The sequence below is a fragment of the Protopterus annectens genome, chromosome 15.part0, assembly GCF_019279795.1.
Source record: "Protopterus annectens isolate FY-2018-M chromosome 15.part0, PAN1.0, whole genome shotgun sequence".
Classification (NCBI taxonomy): domain Eukaryota; kingdom Metazoa; phylum Chordata; order Ceratodontiformes; family Protopteridae; genus Protopterus; species Protopterus annectens.
The window spans coordinates 648684214-648707512 of NC_056749.1; the positions used below are offsets into that span (position 1 = coordinate 648684214).

General features: G+C 39.1%; 1 protein-coding gene across 1 annotated transcript in view; it reads left to right on the forward strand.

Moving 5' to 3' along the window:
- DOCK11 (dedicator of cytokinesis 11) overlaps window positions 1-23299 on the forward strand; it is a 1858863-nt gene that overhangs the window by 945186 nt on the left and 890378 nt on the right. Inside the window, exon 35 of the mRNA XM_044057487.1 lies at window positions 22322-22436. Within this exon, the coding sequence (XP_043913422.1) occupies window positions 22322-22436 (115 nt within the window). The remainder of the gene's footprint in view (window positions 1-22321; window positions 22437-23299) is intronic.

A 23299-nucleotide genomic window follows, 5' to 3' on the forward strand; every position in this document is an offset into this window, starting at 1 on the left:
TTGTTTTAAATTAATGGTTATTTATTTATTTTTTTTATTCTGTGTAATGGGCCACATATACCTATCCTTTTTCATCTGTTTGAATTGTCATGACTTAGTGTATTTGCATTACGTCTCATATTATCAAAGAATGAAGCTTTATAAGTTCATAGGTACTTACTATTCTATTGGTCGGTGAAGATCATAGGAAGCCTAGTCGTGCATTCCCATAGTAATTATTAGCCATTAAAATTTGCATTATGAATATCCAAAGATGGGCCACACAAGAATGTGTTGGGTACTTACATGTTTCACCTATCAGTGAGGGACAGGTATGCCAAACCGTCGTGTGAATTTGCAGTTACCCATCCATTCATCCATGTTACGTTTTGAATAGAGTAAGAGTAATACATTGCCATGTATTAATAATAATTAATGCCATGAGTAATACATGGGCCATTTCATAGTGAACTGATCGAAGGAAGGACACTGAGGAAACTTGGAGCTATAATATATAACATTAAGTATCCTGTTTTTTGTTTATTTTGTTCTTTATTTCTTTGTTATTTATAGCACTTTGTGTACTGTGTATTTTTCTAGCTAGTTTCACTGTGTGTGAGTTATTAACTGGAAATTGTCCACTTTTATTAAGCATCTGTTGGGTTGTTTGTTTCTGATAACTGGTTGCAGTAAACTCTTTTTTTCTAGAGGCTCCTTTAGCTGTTTAAAACTTTCATTTAAAGGCTCACTGCTGCTTTTCAGCTGTGAAACATTTCTGCAGTATGTTCTAAGTAGTGGGGATATTTGTAGCATTTCCATATTCAGGCTTGTATTTGGGCCTAGTGTTTGTGGAGGCTGTGTGTCTGAGCACATATTCAGAGACATTGGTTTGGCCAAAGCCATCAGGCATTTCTGTGAGAGAGAATTGTTTGAGGTCATTGGCTGACTGAGGTCACCTGGACTACAGCTCAGACTAAGCACCTCATTGGTTCTTTTGAGATTTCTTTCTTAAAAGCTGTCTCAAGTTTCAACTTTCTGTTACCTAAAAAGTTCAGTTGTGAATGCTCTGCCATTTCACAGTGAACTGATCGAAGGAAGGACACTGAGGAAACTTGGAGCTATAATATATAACATTATGTATCCTGTTTTTTGTTTATTTTGTTCTTTATTTCTTTATTTATAGCACTTTGTGTACTTTATATTTTTTCTAGCTAGTTTCACTGTGTGTGAGGTATTAACTGGAAATTGTCCACTTTTATTAAGCATCTGTTGGGTTGTTTGTTTCTGATAACTGGTTGCAGTAAACTCTTTTTTTCTAGAGGTTCCTTTAGCTGTTTAAAACTTTCATTTAAAGGCTCACTGCTGCTTTTCAGCTGTGAAACATTTCTGCAGTTTGTTTCCCACCCTCCCTCCATGCTGGTATAGAGTTTTTATAGTTTGTGGCTTTGCAGTTGCCCGCCCCTAGTGTAAATTTGATCTGGGACCCTCCTCCCAGTCTAGTGTCATTACTTCATTCCACCCAGTACAGGGAGAACATTTGAGAAGGCCAGTCAGCTTAGTTTTGGCTACTCCTTTCTCTCTTTCCTTTCTCTCTTTCCACTAAAAAAAAATGTACCTGCTTTTACTGTATTTGTGTTTTTTCCTACTTTATTTTGCTTTTGCGTCATCTTAAAAGTACTCAGTTGTATTTATTACTGCTTGGTGTAACTTATTCTAAGCCTTTTAGTTTAAGCACTTGGGCTTTAGACCAGTTGTTTTACATTAGGAAAGTTTGTGGGCTGCACTGTGGTGGCAGGACAGGTAGCTTACATCCTTCTAAGTTGGGAACTGCTGATTGAGGGCTCAGTGTCTGTTATTCTAAAAGTGTATTAGTTCTGGTTTAAGCACCTGGGCTTCAGGCCAGTTATTTTACATTAAAAAGGTTCATGGTCTGCACTCTTGTGGGAGAAGAGGCTGGACTCTAACCCTCTGAGCTGGGAATTTCTGGTTAAAGGCTTATAGTGCCTGCATATTTGAATTATTTCTTACTGTAATTGGTACACCTTGTTTGCTGTAGCATAGACTAGATCCAGGCCTGCTGAATCTAGTTTTGTTCCTATGCTTGTTATTTCCCTGAAAAGCTAATTCCACCTAAAATGCGGCTTTTCAGCGCTTCTGTGGATCCCTAGTGATATCTGCATTGCTTACTGTACTTATTTCCTTGTTTCACTTGAAAGAAAGTTACTGTTTGTCATTTTTGCATTTAAGTTACCTGGTACTTGCTCACTAAAGCAATTATATAAGTCAGCACTAAAAAATTAAAAGGACTACACCCTCACAAACTCCCCCTGGAGTACCTTGCTCCCCATTGGCCATTTTTTTCAATTATAAAGAAATTCCCAATACTATTCTAGCATGTCCAAAGGTCAGTTGTCAATCTCCTCTCCAGTCCAGCTGGTGAATCTGGGAATCTTGAGGCAATTTTACAACTGCATCATGTACACAGACAACCCTCTCCTCCTCCCAACAAATTCCAACACATGTGAGAGATGCAACCATATAGCCAAACTGGAGGCTAAGCTCTCTCAACTCAGTACTGGCGTAACCAGTCAGGAGGAGAAGGAAACCACACTCACTAAAATTCCAGTCTCACATAGACCTACCACGACAGCAAACCAAACACATAAACACACAAAAACATACTTGGAGGTTCTAAATAAAAATCTGCCTAAGCAGCAGAGACCTCCAAAGCAGACACCCAAGCAACCGCTACCCCAAAATAAAACACGTGCAACACATAGCTCACAAAGCCAGTGTGCCGAACAGTCACAGCTAAACAACACATTCGATACACTTGTAATAGGTGACTCTATCATCAGGCACACTGACGTCCCACTCACCAGGCTGAACAAGGAGAAGGTCAAGGTGAGCTGCCTGTCGAGCGCTAGGATCCGCCACATAACACAAGCACTCAGGTCACTCCAAGCCAAGTACAAACATCACTCAGTCATTGTCCATGCTGGTGTGAATGACCTGAGACGTACCTCCCTGGACTACATGAAAAGAGACATAGAGGAGCTCTCTGCGCATGTAGCCCAGGCCAGTATGACCCTGACCTTGAGTAGCATCTTACCCTCACCAAGAATGATGCCACAGTATGAAGACAAGATTATCAATTTCAACAACTGGCTTAAGTATTGGTGTCATTCAAAGGGGATCCAATGCCTGTCAGCCTGGGATGACATGCTTGACAAGCCACAATGCTTTGCTAGGGACGGCTTGCACCTGTCACCCCTGGGCTTTCGGATATTGGCAAAGGCTCTTGCTACCCCCATAGTGCCTTTTTTAGGCAAGGCTCAAAAGACAAACCCACCTCCATAGGTATCACAAGGGATAAGAAACTAAGAGTAATGCTACTCAACGCCAGAAGTCTTAACCTCAAGATGCACGCACTCCAAACTCTCCTTAGCATGGAGAACATCGATATCTGTGCAGTAACAGAAACGTGGTTCAAGGCTCTCGAGAGCACCCCACCACTACCAGGTTATACCTCATACCATGCTTTTCGGCCCCAAATCTTGGACCAAACCACAAAAGGAGGGGGAGTATCAATATTCATCAAAGATACCCACACCTCCAAGTTGGTGGCACAGCACGAAGCATCAGAGACTATCCATGTGCAACTAACAGTGGGTAAAACTGCCTTCCAGTTTATAGCCTGCTACAGACCACCCTCCCAAACCCAGGAACCCCACTCGGCCTTCCTGAGAACACTGGAAAATATGAAGGTCTCTCCAAACACCATTATATTGGGTGACTTCAACTACCCAACCATAGACTGGGAGCATTACTCTAGCTCCAACACCCTAGCCCAAAGGTTCCTAGAATTTATAAACTCAAATGCTATGGAACAACTTGTTACCACTCCCACAAGAGGGGAAAACATACTGGACCTGATCATCACCAACATGGGGACTCTATGCTCCAGACCAGAAGTGTATCCCTCACTGGTAAGATCAGACCATAAACTAATCTCACTGGATATTCACATCCCGACCCCACCCCATGCCCAGAAAACCACAGTGAAAAACTTTTCTAAAGCAAATTTCACACTCCTCAAAACCGAGGTGGAATCCTTCAAAGCCCCCGGGCCTGTGGATAATACGGCCCAGACTGCAAAATCCTTTATAAACGCATTCTATAAACACCTTCAGGAATGCATGGATCATGCAATCCCAAATAAAACCAAGACCCAATCCTCCAAAGGCAGACATCCTGTCTGGTGGACCACAGCCATAAACAAACTATACAATAGAAGGAGGAAGCTACTACATGATAGAGCAAAATCCCAAAAAGGGAAGGCATCTCTGATCAGTATTAGCAAAAAACTACGGGCACTCATAAAATTATCTAAGGCCAGCTTCGAGAGAAAAATTGCACAGGACACTAAGGATAATCACAAGGCTTTCTTTAGTTATGTTAGGAACCTGGGTGGGAATTCCCAGATATGCTCAGAATTAGTCCAAAATGACAAAAAATACACCGAACCCACAGACATTGCCAACATCCTAGCTGACAGGTTCAGCGCAAACTCCCCCCCCCACCAAAAGGGCTAATATCTATCCCAGCAGAGTGCTGCCCCCCTGACATCTCAGATGCTCAGGTAAGAGTTGCCCTCTCCAAAGCAAGAAACACAGCATCAATGGGACCAGGCGGTGTCCTGGACTGCGTCCTACATGAACTCCAAGAAAAGCTAAACCCAAACCTAAAACTACTGTTCAATCTCAGCCTTACTACAGGATATGTACCCAAAGAGTGACATACAGCAACAGTGGTCCCTCTCCACAAAGGTGGTGCCTCAATGGATCCTGGAAACTATCGCCCCATAAGTCTCACTAGCTTGGTCTGCAAAGCTATGGAAAGGATCATCATGGACCTTATAAATAAAGATATTGGGGACCTACAGACACTGGATCCTACCCAGTTCGGCTTTGTTAAGGGCAGATCCTGCCTCTTAAACCTGATCGATTTCTTTGAAACAGTCACCAAGGCCATTGACAAGGGGAAGGTGGTCCACACAGCCTACCTGGACCTCGCAAAAGCCTTCGATACAATACCCTACTCGGGCATTATAGATAAGCTCACCAGCTTAAATATAAACCCCTATGTCACTAGATGGGTTGCAAACTGGCTCAAGGACAGAACCCACATGGTTAGAATAGCTGGAGCCATGTCAGACTCCAAACCAGTTACAAGTGGCGTCCCACAAGGCTCAGTCCTGGGACCTCTCTTGTTCGGTATATATTTCTCGGAGGTACAGGCCAACGTGGAAGGACTGTGGCTGACCAAGTTCGCAGATGACTGCAAACTGGGCCATAATAGACTCTCCAGCCGACACAAGCATCCTCCAAAAGGGCCTCATAGAAACAGACAACTGGTGCCAGAGCCATGGCCTCAAGCTAAACGCCAAAAAGTGTATAGTCATCCCCTTTGGCAAAAACAAAGTGCCCACAAATTACCACATAGGTGGTAATCCATTAAGTACAGAAGAAGTAATTAGGGACCTGGGGACCCAAGTTGATAGCAATCTCTCATTTGACAACCACGTGGCCAAAGTGGTTAGAAAAACATTTTATATAGCCCACCTAATCACAAAGGGATTCACATCTAGATCAGGGGACGTCATCGTGCCTCTTTACTCATCCCTCATCAGGCCCATAATTGAGTACAATGCCCCTTTTGGGATGTACCTTACCAGACACCTGCAGCAACTGGAAAGACCCTAAAAGTACCTCACCAAGAGGATCAAGGGGCTCAAACAGATGCTGTTTGCTGCCCAGTTAAAGAAACTCCAGCTCTACTCAGTGGCATACCGCCTGCTCAGAGGCGAGCTGTGCCTGACGTATAAAGCCATGTCCAATCCGGAATTAATGGACATGCTGCATCTCAGAAAATCCAAATCCCATCGAGCTACGCGCTCAAGGGACTTGAACCTCAGCACTGAAATAAATAGGACATGCTGGAGGCACAGATTCATAACCCAGAGGCTCCCTTCACTCTGGAATAAAATCCCAGTCCAGGTTAGGCAGAGTCCCTCATTGACTCTCTTCAAGAGGAATCTTGATGAGTGGATGGGAGATCGTAGGTTTAACTCGGGTATCACTTCTGTGTCACTGTTAGACAGAGGCACAGTATACTAACCTCGAAAAAGAGCATAGCAAAATTAATTTAAAATGGGTGGCGAAAGCCATACACACTCTGGCTAGGCTTATAAATGCCCTAGGGCAGATAGCCTAGTATGAACCTATGAACCTATTGCTTCATGTGAGGGAAAGCGGGTTCCATAAAAGAGGCATTTTTCAGTAATACACACATATTCCTTCAGCACATTGTGCTAATCTTGCAACATAGTTTGGAATCCCTTAAGCAGATGTTCTGGTACCATTGGACTTCTGAGTATATAATAGTTCTGACAGAACAGTCTGTTGAGACCCAATACATGATGCAGAGGCCACCTTTCAGTAGCCTGGTATTGAAAAGAGAGTCAAGGCTTTGAGATGTTTTGCGCAGTTTTTATGATTTAGGTCTTTCATTCTTTTAGTGAGGAAGCATTGCAGTCATTCCAGTTGTGACAAGTGTTTGGGCACATACATACCAAAACAGACATTATACTGAATGATTGGCCAAATGAGTACCGGGTACCGAGGAACATTACATCCCTCGATCTGGATACTCTAGCCTTAGATATAAGTTGGGTGATGAAAAAGGACCTCCTTATAATAGTGGGTTTGGGGTTAACAAAGAACAATTCATTATCAGCATAAGTTTCCAGATGTCTAACTATGGGAACAGTTTCGGTGGGGGGTTGTGAATGTGATACTTAAACACAGTCTTGCTTGCAGAAGGATACAATTGCACATTTCTTGCCCAATGGTTTGAGTCCATGGTTTTGGCAACAGCCATTTGTTTGGGACAGGCTGTGTTATAGGATCAAGGTGTCCTCTAGGGAGGTTTTGAAGCACTAAGTTTCTAGTCATCTGTATATTTGGCCGACTACAATCCCTTAACATTAGCTTTGACCTCCAATAAGTAAATGTCAAGGAGAAGTGGCCCAAGGAATGAAGCCTGTGCACTCTACTAGTAACAAGTCTGTTGGAGGAGCTGTTACCACCCACCCTCTTCTGCCTGCTGCTCATGCACTCTATAATCTTGTCTTCTACATCTTGTTGTTATTATGTATGCAAGAGCTTGGGCTCCCACCATCTCGTAGCTTTTACCAGGACATCCTGTGTACGAATCTAATTATCTAATATCAGAGGACTTCTTTGACAGATCAGTGGTTGGGGCCATACTATCAGGAATTCACAGTTTGCCCTTTTTTCACAGGCACTGTCATGTTCAGGACCACACTTCTGTCACCATTTCATGACATCAAGTAGTTACTATATAATCCTGCTTTGCCCTTGAGAACACCACTTCTTTTCTGCCAGTCACAGCGTATGGATCTTAACCATGACATATCTGAGCAAAAAGTTCTTACTACACTGTATAGAAGAAAATGTAAAGGGTGTCCCTGTAGGTATGAAATTACCATTCAAGAGTAGCAGCATCATTGTCTATACAACCTTTGGCAGGAGCACAGTGGAAAACTTTGCATAAATGTCCAGAGTTTAAGGTACTCCGCCAGGAGGCACCAGCTAGAGAAACTCCTGGCTTACCATACTATCAGAATGGCAATGACTGAAAGTCTCTCATTTAAGGATCAGTGGAGGGTCCACTGTAGAGAGGCACAGGCCTAATGCTTCAGCTGCAACGTCTTCACAAAGACTGATAAAATGATGTCAGGCTGCAACCCAGCCCACCTGAATGAAAGTTTGCTGTTAACTACTGCAGGATCAGAAGATTGTTTTATCAGTTATTGATTGCTTAAGCCCGTAGCATTGCTCTGCTTCAGAAAATGACTTGGTCACAGAAGATGCACACCTCTAAATCCCACCTCAGCAGATATGTTCTGTGGTCTAGGTCTAAGTACCTCCTGTTGCTTAGATGACTGGCCAGAATTTGATGTCATCCAGCTTTGGTTTATGGTGAGACCAAGGATTCCACTCTTATGATTTCCTCAGGGTAAACTACTAGAGTCTTTCATTGAATTTTAAAGGTCCAGAAGATCATTTCATGCTTGAATTTGTGTTTCATGGTCCAGATGTCCAGTAAATGTATAGTCTCTGTTTAGCTGCTAAAATGCTAGACATATAACCTCATGCAAACACCAAGTACAACATACTCTCTTTAATGTATAGACCACCCTTGGCTTGCAGAGTGGCAGGTATTGGATTGTTCAAACACACCTCGAAAATAGTTCCAAAAACACAAACCGCACAGTCATAAAGACGGAATAAGAACTTTACTGGTGCATCCGGTACCTCGGCTTACGCCTCTTATTTTATCCATATTAACCATGATGTTTTTGGCTTGCATTAACTTCTTTCATATAGTAATCAATGGGAAGTTTTAACTAAGAAGGATCAGCATCTTCATTTACTACATGCCTTGTATCTTTAAAGTCCTTAGAAAAATGATTGCTGGTAGGGACTTAGTAATTATCTCACCACTTGAAGCTCTGATGTTCTGCATACTAGCTTTAAATATTGATATATATAATTATAGCCATTTTATTTTAGTGTCCTGAGATTTAGTTTCCTTAAACAAGTTTTTGGTATTAAACAAATAAATCCAAACTAGCCCAGAAGTTGAAAATGTTGAAACACAGGTGCCCAGTATGAAGGTATCTAGAATAAAGAAGATGAACCACGACAAAGTAAAATCTTTTTTTAATACAAAATGGTGAGTGCTTTCATAATAGTAACCATTGCTTCATTAGACAATTCATTCAAACAGCGACAGCAGTTAAATACTTTAATTCATTACTAAAACAACCAATCCTACCACTAAAATTTAATTCAGCACTCAGCAATCAATTAATTACTGTGGTTACGTTTTGCCCTTAGTTAACTGCTGAAGTCAGAAAAACTCTGTTTAAAAACCACATGCACAAAATGTAAAGACAAGAACATGTGGATAAATATAAATAAAATACATAAAAAGTCAATGAATAAATACATATAGTCATGTTTCCCATTTAGTAACTACTTATGTGCATAGATATAAGCATAAAAATATATAAAAGTATAAGCAGTACACACTCAGCACCTAAATACATATATTCTGCCTAATAAATGCACGTTGTTCACCTAGTAAAACATGTTTTAATACATATATCTCAACAAATGCTTGTCTTTAATGATATCTATGCTAAAAGCAACTCAAGAAATACTGTCATGTTGATGCAAAGCCCTGCATGTGTTTAAGTAGTCTTCTCTTGTTAAAATTGTATTATTATTTTTTATTTTAACCTTCTAGATTTTAGCACTGGCTTTAATGGAACACTATAATTCAAGCCCAAACCTCTGTGTGCTCCTAAATGCAAAATCCATTTTACTTCCATATTTTCAGTAGTACTGACTATGTCCCCCATCCTTTTGCTGACATTCTGAATGTGTAAAACCTGAAACAAAAATATATGGTCATCCCCCTTATCCATCACCAAAGGGCAAAACTGACTCCTCTAATATGGATTTAACAAGTGCATCATTGTGAAAAATCTCTCTGCTTTCTATTTTTACTTACTTGGGCAACATTATATGACTTTGGTGATAATGACTGCTGTTCTGTTTTTACTCCTGGATACAGAGCCTTCTATCTCCATCACATGCAGCACTTTTACAGGATTAGTAAGAGAATTATGTCTACCTCTTGGTTTCTTTCTTCATCTATGAAGAAAGTCTTGAACAACATCCTAAATGAACTACAAATTCAAAAGGCAAAAATGACATCAAACTCTTTCTAGATAAAAGTATATCTACATAATAAAGGTAAAACCAAATACCTTCAGAACTGTGAAAGATGACAACGATTCAAGAAAAATGAAAAATTTCAAAAAAACAGAAAGCCCTTTTCTTCCTTTACAAAATAAGTACTGATACTTCATCATACTTATTTTCTCGTGGTACGGCGGTAGCATTGGTACCTCACAGCAAGAGGTTCTCCCGTTCAATTCTTGGCTTGGCTTGCGAGTGCCTTCTGTGTGGAGTCTGCATGTCTTCCCCGCGGTTGGGTAGTGTTCGAAAGACATGCGTGCGTAAATGGGCGTGCCTTCGTTGAAGGTTGGGCGTCGAGCTGGCACCTCGGCGTTTTGTAAAAATTTACTGCCAATCATTAGCGGACCGGAGTTCCGTTGTGGCGACCCCTTACCGGGAAAAAGCCGAAAGACAAACAACAACTTCATCATACTTATTTTCTCAAATATTTTTATTGCATTTTTTTAGAATTCATATTACATAATGTAAAATAGAAATAAAGTCATACATATTCAATCATACTGATTTTCAAATGCATCTCACTTTGTAAAACATGTAAAAGTTGAATGACCACATTTTAATTCCAATGATACTTAAAGGAATAGTTGTTCTTTAAACAACCACCATTCCTAAGTTTTCATTTCTTTAAATAACATTCAAAATTTGCACTGTTGTCAGGATCAGGGAACTTGCATGTATTTAAATAACCTTCTATTTTTGCTCTCTATGTTTTAACCCTTCTCCTCTATCGAGAGATCTTTCATTGTTTGCAACTTGATCTAACACACAGAAACATATATTTTAAAATTATTGCACACAATGTTGTCATTGTCTGTATAATGCATTTACAGAGCTTTTGTTTGATAGCACAGTTATAATCATACATTCTTTTTCTTAACTTTCTATCTACCTTGATTATACAGAATCCCTTGCATGTTAAATACTGTGGTGCATACATCAGAAGTTCTAAAGCACAGGTGAAAATACCTAGTGATTTGTAAGACTTGCTTTTGCTGACACTGCAAAAATTGACCTATTATACATGCCTACACATGCTAAAGTTAAAATATTTGTATGTGTCACATTTCCCTTTCAGTTGTTTGCTAATACCTTTACCAGAAAAAAAACTTTCATGTTACTGTCCCTTTTATTAATAAAAATTGATTTATTACCAACTACTTTTGAAACATTACACACCAAGTATTTTTTTCAAAATTTATTTTGTTTCACTGTCTACTGTATAAGTTAAAACATACTTGCTTTTTAATCTCTAGAGTCAGGGAGAGAAGTAACCAAGTCTGGGACTGTAACTCAGTCCTTACTATGTAATTGCCTCTCTTATATTCTTTTTGACCACTTCATTGGGATAATCTCTTAATATGAAATTTTCTTCAGATAATGACATATGTTATCTTGTACTGGAGTTAAGAATAATAATGTCTTCTCACCTTATTTTTGACCTTTTATTGCATTCTCCTTTAAAAAAGATATAAACATAATCTGATAGTGTGGTAGGGGTGGCACAGTAGTGTAGCAGTTCCCATCATCGCCTCACAGCAAGAAGTTTTCCGGTTCAGATCTCGGAAGGGGTGCCTTCTGTGTGGAGTCTGCTTGTCCTACCAGCATTTGTGTGGGTTTCCTCTGGGTGCTGTGGTTTCCTCCCACATTCCAAAGACATGCAGTAGGTGGATTGGACACTCTTAATTGACCCTGTGTGTGTGTGTGTGTGTGTGTGTGTGTGTGTGTGTGTGTGTGTGTGTGTGTGTGTGTGTGCGCGCGCGAGTGTGTGTGGTGCACCCTCCAAAGATGGTTGGGCCTTGGGGTATTAACCTGAGCCCATAAAACCTGTAACTGCTACAGAAACAATGAGCACTGAAAGGAGCTTGAGCGATGTACCAGGTGGTGTGTAAATGGAAAATATATGTGTATATATATATATATATATATATATATATATATATATATCTATCAATATATATACCTATATATATATATATATATATATATATATATATATATATATATATATATATATATATATATATATACATATATATAAGAGAGAGAGTGAGTGAGTAGTATGTTATTATTAGCAGCTTTTTTATTAGTGGTGCAAGTTTTTATAAAGCGTCTATACCAAAATTACAGAAATCCACAAAAAGCAGCAAAAGGCACCAAAAAATCACCAAAACCAAGCCCAGGTTACCCAAGAAAGGTGAAGCCAGCCAAACTGATCCACTTAGTACAGAAATGCATTCTCAGATCTCAATATAATCTCCAGAAATGTTAGTTATTATTGAAACCTTGTTAAAAAACACATATTAAAGCTATGGCAATACTTACACTATCTAGAACATAGTCTAGCAGCTGCCATGGAATGCTAAGGCTGTGAGATGTAGTTCCTGTGGTGCAGGGTATGATTCTATCTGCCCTTATTTGCTTACTTTGTGATCTTAAGCAAGTCACTTAACCAGACATTGTTTCCAGATACCAATGAAAAGGAAATACAAGTCCAGTGGGCCTATTTGGTTAACAAATATGTATTATTATTATTGTTATTATTATTAGTAGTAGTATTAACGTGCTTAGAGTTGGTCATAAAACAAAAAGAGCTGTAGAAGTAGCCATAATTTACCAAAAATGCATTCCATATATTCCCCTTCCCTACCAATAGAATAATTTAAACACAAGCAAGCCACAAACCGGACCTGAAGCACACTTAATAAATGTCTTATAGGAATGCTCACACCGCAAGATAAAAAAAACTTATATGTAAACCAAAATAACGACCAAATGAAATTCTAATACTGGTGAGCACTTTTGTTTAATAAAATATTAAACTTCATCAGACACCATGTTGATTACATCTCTTCTTTAATACTCATAGTTTGAATTCCATTAATTAAAATCAATTATACAATTATGCAAAATCTTTCAAAAAAACTGTTTAAAAATGTTCCAAAGATCATTCCAAGAAAACATTCCAGAAAACGCCGCTATTATTTACCTAAAACCAAGTTGTAAACTTTTAAAAATGGCTTGTTTCTGTTTATTTAGTTGCTGTTTTTTTCTTCCAATACAATAATTTGACAATGGAGAACTAATCAAAACAGCTCTCAAATATAGATAACACAAAAATCTCCACATTTCTTGAAAATACTTGTCCACAAAGAAAGGCAAAAACAATGTAGTCATGACTGAACTTATATTATCCTGGTTAACCTCCAATATTTATTTATTTATTTATCAACCTTTGATTATATATAAAACTATAAAAACAGAACCTCTTCTACTTGGAAAACTTAACATCCTTTAAACTGAATTTGACCATAACTCCACTCAAAGCAGCATTAACTTACACGGACTGAGCCATATGGTCAGAGAACCTAGCCAATTTCAAAACTCTACCAACAAAGTCAACGTACTAGACTGTATTATAACCACCAATTCAGAAAAAAATCATCACTGCAGGAAACATATCAGATACCTTTAATGAATATCACCCAATCTATATCATAATAGCCTCTCATATAACCACTGAAGTACTTATTTCAACACAGTGTGAAACCTAAGTAACATCAAAGGCATCTTTATTGAGGCACCAAAGTGGATTAGCTGGTCCCTTGTTTGCAACTTACCACTCATTCGATACACCTCACTACTTTCCTTGTTAAAAATACTCAACTGTCAAGCTCCACTATTTAGAAAAAAACAAATAAATGCAATTTTCATACACCCCATGTCTTTCCTGACAAACCAAGCAACTTATGAAAATTAGAGATAAGGTCAGGTATAAATAGCATGTGACTTCACTAGAAGCCAATCAGCATGAATTTAGAAATCTCATTAAAAAGTAAATTCTTCAGAATAAGAAAAACTTCTGAAACTTACAACAGTCTAAAACTTAGCAATCCCAAAAGTTTCTGAATCACTATAAAAATTATATTCTCTTAAGAGAAAAATGAAACCCATACCCTTTCTAACAAAAAGCAATGCCGTCACTGCTAATAGCTTCAGTGAATTCTTCATAGCAACTGCTACTTTATTGAATCAGCCCTTAAACTTGACCCTGTGTAACCAAACATGCAATGGCAATGTGTCCCCTCTTCTTCTTTCATTCCAACCCCACCAGAAGCATTAGGAAGTATCTGAGTAAACTAAAATAAACCACCTTCATAGCCCTTAACCTTCCAGCTGAATATACTAATATAAGCCCAGATGCCTTGGTCTACCCTGCATCGGTACTTAACAGAGCCATCAGACAATCCAGTGTTCTTTTACTGTAAAAACATAATACTCATTATTCCTCTGCATAAAGTCAAATGAGATGTCAAACTACAGGCCTGTTGTAATTTTTATCTCCAGTATCCAAAAGTTTAGAAAAATGCATCTACACCCAACTCCTTAAGTACCTACTAGATGATAGTCTCCTGACAGTTACTCAACATGGCTTTCTTCCCCTTCACAGTACCCAAACATCCCTTTTCCCTTCCTAGACTCAGAGAGTCATAAGCTCAGTAAAGGGTGATCAGTCTGTGACATTTCCCACGCTGGGCCAGTAATCAAGGAGACTGAATCCTTACCACTGGCACTGGAGGGGGATGCTCACTTGGAATACAAATGGAAACAGTCAGTATTTCTAGACGCAGACCTCTCTGCATCAAGCACAATGTCTTTTAAGAGCACCCAGAGAACATGCTCACTCTCGGGGCTGGTTCCTCTCTTTCTATGCTGACCTTCCAGACCCCCAATTAGACTCTCCACTAGCACAGCTTAGAGTTGAGGCCATAGCTGGGGTTCCAAGCTAAGTCTTCCCACACCTTCTGTGTGAAACCAGTGCTTTGTGTCCCAGCTCCAAGCAGCTGACACACACTCTGAGATTTGATTTACACACACACACACACACACACACACACACACACACACACACACACACACACACACACTAACCTGGGAAAGCCTAGCACATATCACCTGCTGTGCCCCCTTCTTCTTGGACTATAAGGTTATCATTGCCACCAGAACCCCTGCCAACTTCTTTAAGGCTACTATGAGGTTACCCAATTATACTGAGTGAAATTAGTATTAATAAAAATGGTAATGCTGACCAAAGCAGCAAGGCATTCAGTATTCAGGAGTGGCCAGGGCTATCACCAAGTAAATATGTGCAAATACTCTCAAAACCTAAATATTTCTCTAAAAGGACCACCACAATGAGAAGAATAAATCTATGTAATGCTAAGTAATAAAAGAACATAAAAATATTAAATGTCTATTTACAGTAAATACCAGAGTTTCAATCACAAGGAGTATTAAAAATAACAATGATGGAAAGATTCACACAGTAATAGAACAGTATTTAACTAGTGTCACTTTCTATTTCTGATTGACTAAAATAATTACTCTTCCTACTTACTGAATATAGCAAGGCAAGATAAGTGAGTGGCCCTTGTTGTCAGATCCAAGACAGAATCAGAATGCTATTAAAATATTATTTCTGTACAGAATGATATCACACACATCTGGTCATCTGACTCTGTTTTCCACATTATCCCCATCACTGGAAGTTACCAGGGTTTTAGCACCTATGTGTACCATACACACAGCTAGAGCTTTGCTCAGATGTGGTGCAGCTGCTGGAAGTCATAAAACCATAAATCCGTTTCACTCTTCCTACAGGAGCTACCAACTATTTATACATTTTAACACAAGCAAACCTCACCAATACATTTTCAATGCAAGCATCTATACAAATCAGTTTGACATACAAATGACATATAATTATTAACAAAATTCTAGCAAGCTTGCTGGCATATGTTACAAATCCACTGCCCTAGTACTCCCGGCATGGCTGGCAGTACCTCCTATCACCATACAGTCAATCAACTCAACTTAATTTTGTCTAATAACAGTAGGATAGGACAGGACTCTCATGCTAAACTACTTGGAGTTATCATTTACGAGCATCTAAAATTTTGTCTAGCATGTCCTCCACATCATCAATAAAACACAGTGCAAAATGTGAATGCTATACAGGGCAAAAATGTTCCTTCCTTGGTACCAGTGTCTAGCCACATGTATGCACTGCTTCTTCAGTACCAGTGTCCAGTGATACATGTAGGTTCATAGGTAGGTACTAGGCTATCTGCCCAAGGGCATTTATAAGCCTAGCCAGAGTGTGTCAGCTTTCGCCACCCCATTGATTAATTAACTGATCCTCTGTCAAGCAGAGCCAATGAAGTGATCCCAGGGGGTGTATTTTCTGTTACCCATCCTCTCGTCAAGGTTTCTCTTGAATAGTGTTAGTGAGGGGTTCTGCCTAATGTAGTTTGGAATTTTGTTCCAAAGCATGGGGAGTCTCGGTGACAGGAATTTATCCCTCCAGCATGTTCTATTTATTGTTGTGGTGAGGTTTAGCTCACTAGAGCTTGTGGCTCGCAGTGACTTGGATTTCTTTAGATGGAGCATCTCCATCAGTTCTGAGTTGGACATGACTTTGTAAGTCAGGCAGAGATCACCTCTGAGTAAGCAATATGCCACTGAGTACAGCCAGCGTTTTTTCAGTCAGGCTGCATAGGACATATGTTTGAGGCCAGTAATCCTCTTGGTGAGGTACTTTTGTGGTCTTTCCAGCTGTTGGAAGTGTCTTGTGAGGTACATCCCAAATGGGGCATTTTACTCTATGTTGGGTCTGATGAGTGACGAGTAGAGGAGCACTATAACCTCCTTATTTCTAGATACGAACCCTTTAGTAATTAGATGAGCCACATAGAAGGATTTCCTAACTGCTTTGGCAATATGATTGTCAAAGGAAAGATTACTATCTACCTGGGTCCCCAGATCTCTTATTACCTCTTCTGTATTAAGGGGGCTGCCACCTATGTGGTAATTCGTGGGTGTTTTGTTTTTCCTAAACGGGATGACTATGCATTTTTTGGCATTTAGCTTGAGGCCATGACTTGACACCAGGTGTCCGTTTCACTAAGGCCCTTTTGGAGGATGTCCGTGTCAGCCAGAGAGTCAGTTATGGCTCCCAGTTTGCAGTCATCAGTGGCTTCCTCAGTACCAGTGTCCAGTCACATATATGCACCGCTTCCTCAGTACCAGTATCCAGTGACATGCATGCACTGCTTCCTCAGTACTAGTATCCAGTGACATGTATGTACTGCTTCCTCAGTACCAGTGTCCAGTCACATGTATGTACTTCTTCCTCAGTAGCAGTATCCAGTCACATGTATGCACTGCTTTTTCAGTACCACTGTCAAGTGACATGTATACACTGCCTCCTCAGTGCCACTGTCCAGTCACATGTATGCACTGCCTCCTCAGTACCAGTACCTAGTCACATGTATGTACTGCTTCCTCAGTACCAGTATCCAGTCACATGTATGCACTGCTTCCTCAGTACCAGTATCCAGTCACATGTATGCACTGCTTCCTCAGTACCAGTATCCAGTCACATGTATGCACTGCTTTCTCAGTACCAGTACCCAGTCATGTGTGCACTGCTTCCTCAGTACCAGTATCCAGTCACATGTATGCACTGCTTCCTCAGTACCACTGTCCAGTCACATGTATGTACTGCTTCCTCAGTACCAGTATCCAGTCACATGTATGTACTGCTTCCTCAGTACCACTGTCCAGTCACATGTATGCACTGCTTCCTCAGTACCAGTATCCAGTCACATGTATGCACTGCTTTCTCAGTACCAGTACCCAGTGACGTGTGCACTGCTTCCTCAGTACCATTATCCAGTCACATGTATGCACTGCTTCCTCAGTACCAGTACACAGTCACATGTATGTACTGCTTCCTCAGTACCAGTATCCAGTCACATGTATGCACTGCTTCCTCAGTACCAGTACCCAGTCACATGTATGTACTGCTTCCTCAGTACCAGTATCCAGTCACATGTATGCACTGCTTCCTCAGTACCAGTACCCAGTCACATGTATGCACTGCTTCCTCAGTACCAGTACCCAGTCACATATATGCACGGTTTCATCAGTACCAGTATCCAGTCACATATATGCACTGCTTCCTCAGTACCAGTACCCAGTCACATGTATGCACTGCTTCATCAGTACCAGTACCCAGTCACATGTGTGCTTCTCCTCTCTTCACCATCTCCAGATTGCTCAGTTTTCATCTAACCTTTCATCACAATCACATTACTGTACTACATTTCAAGCACTAGATTTACTAAAACTTATTAACCTTATTGCCTACTGTCATCTAAATTAGCCTGCATCATACTCTACCAACCAACTAACTAAAGTGCCTGCCATTTCTAACCCACTAGAATGGTACACAACAAACAGAAGCCTAAGATCCAAAACCACTGCTTAATTGAATCTCAGAAGTCTCATAGTACATACCATGGTGACCTTTATTCAGTTGATATATCTAAAATGTAGAATACCCTCCCATCTAATGTTAAATTACATCATTCCACACCTTTAAAACAAATCTTAAAGGTATACTTACAGAACTCTTGGATCATTGCAAGTACATTTAATCTGTCTGCCGTAATATGCAACCTGTGTTACTCTATAGCTGCTATTTGCGTGGAGCTGCATACTGTGCGAAATTGTATGACTTAAACTTTATAATTCAAATTGAAATGTTAATAGTGTGATGCTTTTATTATGTAATTTCTACATAACTGTATATTCTTTTATTCTTAATTCATGCAAAGGGCTGCATTATATTTGGAGCTTTTCTTCCCTGACTTCCATTGATAAAGGTTTCCACCCATCAGACTTTTCCAGTAATCCGAAGCAAAAAATAAAAACAATAAATGAAAATGCATGAATTGCTGTTACTGACTTTCAAAACTGTCCAAATATTCTACATCCTTATGACTTGTTTTGCCCACAATTTCTAAAAATGGGGTACTCTCATTCATATAACTCAAGACATAACCACCATTCATTCATAGTACTACAGCAAATTAAAAATATGTCATCAGTAAGGCAATAGTAAAAATGACTAAATACTTCACTTTTATATAATGCTTCAATTTCCAAATAACCTAAAACCAAGTTGGTATAATTGGGTGCCACCCTGGCCCCTGGTGCCGTCCCTGTTACTTGTTGGGAATAATTGTCATTAGACATGAAAAGTGTTTTTGTACCCGTGGTGGTGGTGCTGCGGTAGCGTTGTCGTCTCACAGTTAGATGTTGCCCGTTCGATTCTCAGTTAGAGCGTCTTCTGTGTGGCTGCGTGAATGAATGGGCATTCCGTGAAGGAGGGCTGCGTTGCCAGCGCCAGCCAGCAAAAAAATCTACTGCCAGTCATTAGCGGACTGGAGTTCCGCTGTGGCGAACCTAACCGGGAAAAGCCGAAAGACACAACAAGACATGAAAAGTTTTTGGTTAATACACAATCAGTGCAGTCCATAACAAAGATTGCTTCATGTACCACCAGAGTGTTAGCGTGAATTAGTGGGAAAGCTATCTATTCTACTCTAACATCATGAAGAACGACAGCACATGATGCTTTTGCATGTACTGCAGACAATACATCATCATGTTCTGGTTTACAAGCCTAGATCTTGTATATAAAATCCAAAGTGCCTTTAATATCTGATGTTTATTTAATAACAGCCTTCTTTAAAACTAAGTGAATAAACACAGACACCAACTCTAACTTAGAATCACTAGCATATACCATCGGATACGTGATATATTTTAAAATCCATGGACAGCACTTTCTTTGTGACAAATTCCATCTGTTATGTTTTGTAAGTGGGAGTGAATGCCAACTCTTTCAGTTTTGCTGCTGTTTTAGCTATCTATGATGATGTCCACTGTTCACATGCTCCCCATCTACCTGCACCCATTTATAATCCTAACCAGTGTCCTCCTGCCTCTGATTTACCTACACAGTTTGTACAGGATATCAAGTCTGTCATTGTGCGAGGATCTTCCTGTTTGTTGTCCATGTTTGTGCTTGAGTTATTTCTCATTCCCATAGCTAATTCTTCTTGGATGCTAAAGGTGGTGATCTCCTGAGGTGGTGTGCATAGTGCAGTTTGTAATATACGAGTGACTCTAATCAGGCAAAACTAAAAGAAAGAAGGAAACTAACATATACTATTGTGCAAAAATCTCTATAAATATCATGCAGGCACAACATTGTGTGCAATAATTTTAAGGCATTTGTTTTTTATATTTTGTTTTTATATGCAGAGAATGAAAGACATTTGAGAGAAGGAACGTTACAGTAAAATAGCAGGTTAATGAGAGAAGGAACGTTAGAGTAAAATAGCAGGTTAATGAGAGAAGGAACGTTAGGGTAAAATAGCAGGTTAATGAGAGAAGGAACGTTAGAGTAAAATAGCAGGTTAATGAGAGAAGGAACGTTAGAGTAAAATAGGTTAATGAGAGAAGGAACGTTACAGTAAAATAGCAGGTTAATGAGAGAAGGAACGTTACAGTAAAATAGCAGGTTAATGAGAGTAGGAACATTAGAGTAAAATAGCAGGTTAATGAGAGAAGGAACGTTAGAGTAAAATAGCAGGTTAATGAGAGAAGGAACGTTAGAGTAAAATAGCAGGTTAATGAGAGAAGGAACGTTAGAGTAAAATAGCAGGTTAATGAGAGAAGGAACGTTACAGTAAAATAGCAGGTTAATGAGAGAAAGAACGTTACAGTAAAATAGCAGGTTAATGAGAGAAGGATCGTTACAGTAAAATAGCAGGTTAATGAGAGAAGGAACGTTACAGTAAAATAGCAGGTTAATGAGAGAAGGAACGTTACAGTAAAATAGCAGGTTAATGAGAGAAGGAACGTTAGAGTAAAATAGCAGGTTAATGAGAGAAGGAACGTTAGAGTAAAATAGGTTAATGAGAGAAGGAACGTTAGAGTAAAATAGGTTAATGAGAGAAGGAACATTACAGTAAAATAGCAGGTTAATGAGAGAAGGAACGTTACAGTAAAATAGCAGGTTAATGAGAGAAGGAACGTTAAAGTAAAATAGGTTAATGAGAGAAGGAACGTTACAGTAAAATAGCAGATTAATGAGAGAAGGAACATTACAGTAAAATAGCAGGTTAATGAGAGAAAGAACGTTACAGTAAAATAGCAGGTTAATGAGAGAAGGATCGTTACAGTAAAATAGCAGGTTAATGAGAGAAGGAACATTAGAGTAAAATAGCAGGTTAATGAGAGAAGGAACATTAGAGTAAAATAGCAGGTTAATGAGAGAAGGAACATTAGAGTAAAATAGCAGGTTAATGAGAGAAGGAACATTAGAGTAAAATAGCAGGTTAATGAGAGAAGGAACGTTACAGTAAAATAGCAGGTTAATGAGAGAAGGAACATTACAGTAAAATAGCAGGTTAATGAGAGAAGGAACGTTACAGTAAAATAGCAGGTTAATGAGAGAAGGAACGTTAGAGTAAAATAACAGGTTATTTTTGAATGTATGTAAATTCCCTGGTCTTAGCAGTTTAAATTTGAAAAGTTATTTAAAGATAAGAAAACTTAAGAGTAATAACTTTTTTTAGGTAACTATCCCAGTAAGCAGCACCGGAATTAGAATCTGGTCATTTATTTATGTGAATCGCAGTCTGCAGTCTGACGAAGTTTTGAGTATTTTCGTTTCTCATGGCTCTTTATTTTTCTTCCACTGTTTTGAAAACTGTTTTGATTTCATCTTGAATCACCTAACTACCTTTTAATGCATTCAATTCCTGCCTTTTTTTTTATCTGCGAGGATGACTGAAATACTATAGTCAAACAGCAGAGAGACAGTTATACCTAGCTGTTACCTCAAGATGACAAAAATATCTAAGGGCAGTTATATAAAATGCACTGTCACCAGCTCTAGCCTCCGGTATGGGAATTAAGAAATGATTAACACTTCCTGCTTTGGAAACATAGACCATTGCCCATTTCTTTACTCACCATTTTTCATCAATTACTAATATTTTAATATAACTTAAGACAGCATAATGTACCTGTGTCAGCACATAGTAACATGTGTTACATTAACCTTTATTTCCACCATATCCTATATTTCTTCATTCACATTGGTAAACCTACTCATTAAAGTTTTATCTATTTATTTTTTTGTTGGAATATAGAATCCTCATTTCAGGCAAATTATTACAATTTTATTTTATTTTTGACTGTTACAGTAGAATTGATTTTATGGGGGAATGTCTACTTTGTTTGGATTGGTTGATGTCCTGTGGCTACTGTCAGAGACTGCTAGCCTTCTGTTATGGGCTGTTTGCTATACATTTTCTTAGGGTTTTTACCTCTTTGCAGCTATTGTTATACAGTTAATGGTATAAGACAAAAAATCCTCTTGTAATCCTCCTGTACGTACAATCGTATGCATTGTTAATAAGCATATACTGTTTGTAAACTTATTCATTTCAATTCACCACTAATTTACACAAAGTATTGCTTTTCCCCATTTTTGTTTTATTTAGTTGCGAAGAAGAACCTCAACGGAAAGTACCGTGCAGAGTTTATATAGACTAAACCAGTATGAGACGAGGACTCTTCTCTTGTGTTTTCTACACATAGCAAAAACAATTCCAGAAGGTTGGTTGCAATTTCACTGATTCCATTCAGTGGTGTGTTATATTACAGCTGCTTCAGCTGACATTACATTTGTAGAAAGTTTAATCTCAACAGTCACTGTATATCAATAATTTTAAAAGTTACCAGGAACAAGATAATGCTGCTATTGTCTTATATGTCATACAGCAAACATATGTAGCTGTTTGCAATGCTACCAGAAATACCTGCTATCACTAATTGCAGTAATTCTGTAATCACTTAAGCACAGGATTTCAAAAACTGATAACATGTAAACTTTACCTTCTTCATTTACTCTGCTTGTCCACAGTAACAACAGATCCTTTCACTGTTATAAGCTGACATTTGTAATTTTTTCCATGATGGACAGTATTCCTTTAATTTTGTTAAAAAAAATTGCTGCCTTTGATGTCTAAAATGTACCAGAGAAATTACTTGTTTTCTGAATAGTTGTTGAGGTTCTTCTTAAATGCTGTTGGAATAATCTGTTCCCTTCTTTATTTTATCCGCTTGTGTGAGAATCATTCCCAGGATTCAGATAGATTATCTCAGTCAGCACTAATGGTGCAATGTGAGACTGCCTACAACATTATGTTGATAATCTGTGATTTAGAGGCATAATGACCAGAATATATCACTGTGCCATGTTATTTCACTGCCAGCGATATTCCAAGGGGGAGCATGTGGTTACCTAGCATTAGCCATGCCCTGGACCGCTGCAGTTGCTTACAAGTTTACCAGTGAGGCTGCTGCACTATGGCTGGTGTCAGCATACTGTTGCAGTGGTATAGTGAGAGCTGAATTGCTTAGGCTGTATGAGCTGGAAAAAAACTGTGAAGTACAGGCTTCTGCAGTGCGTTCAGCCA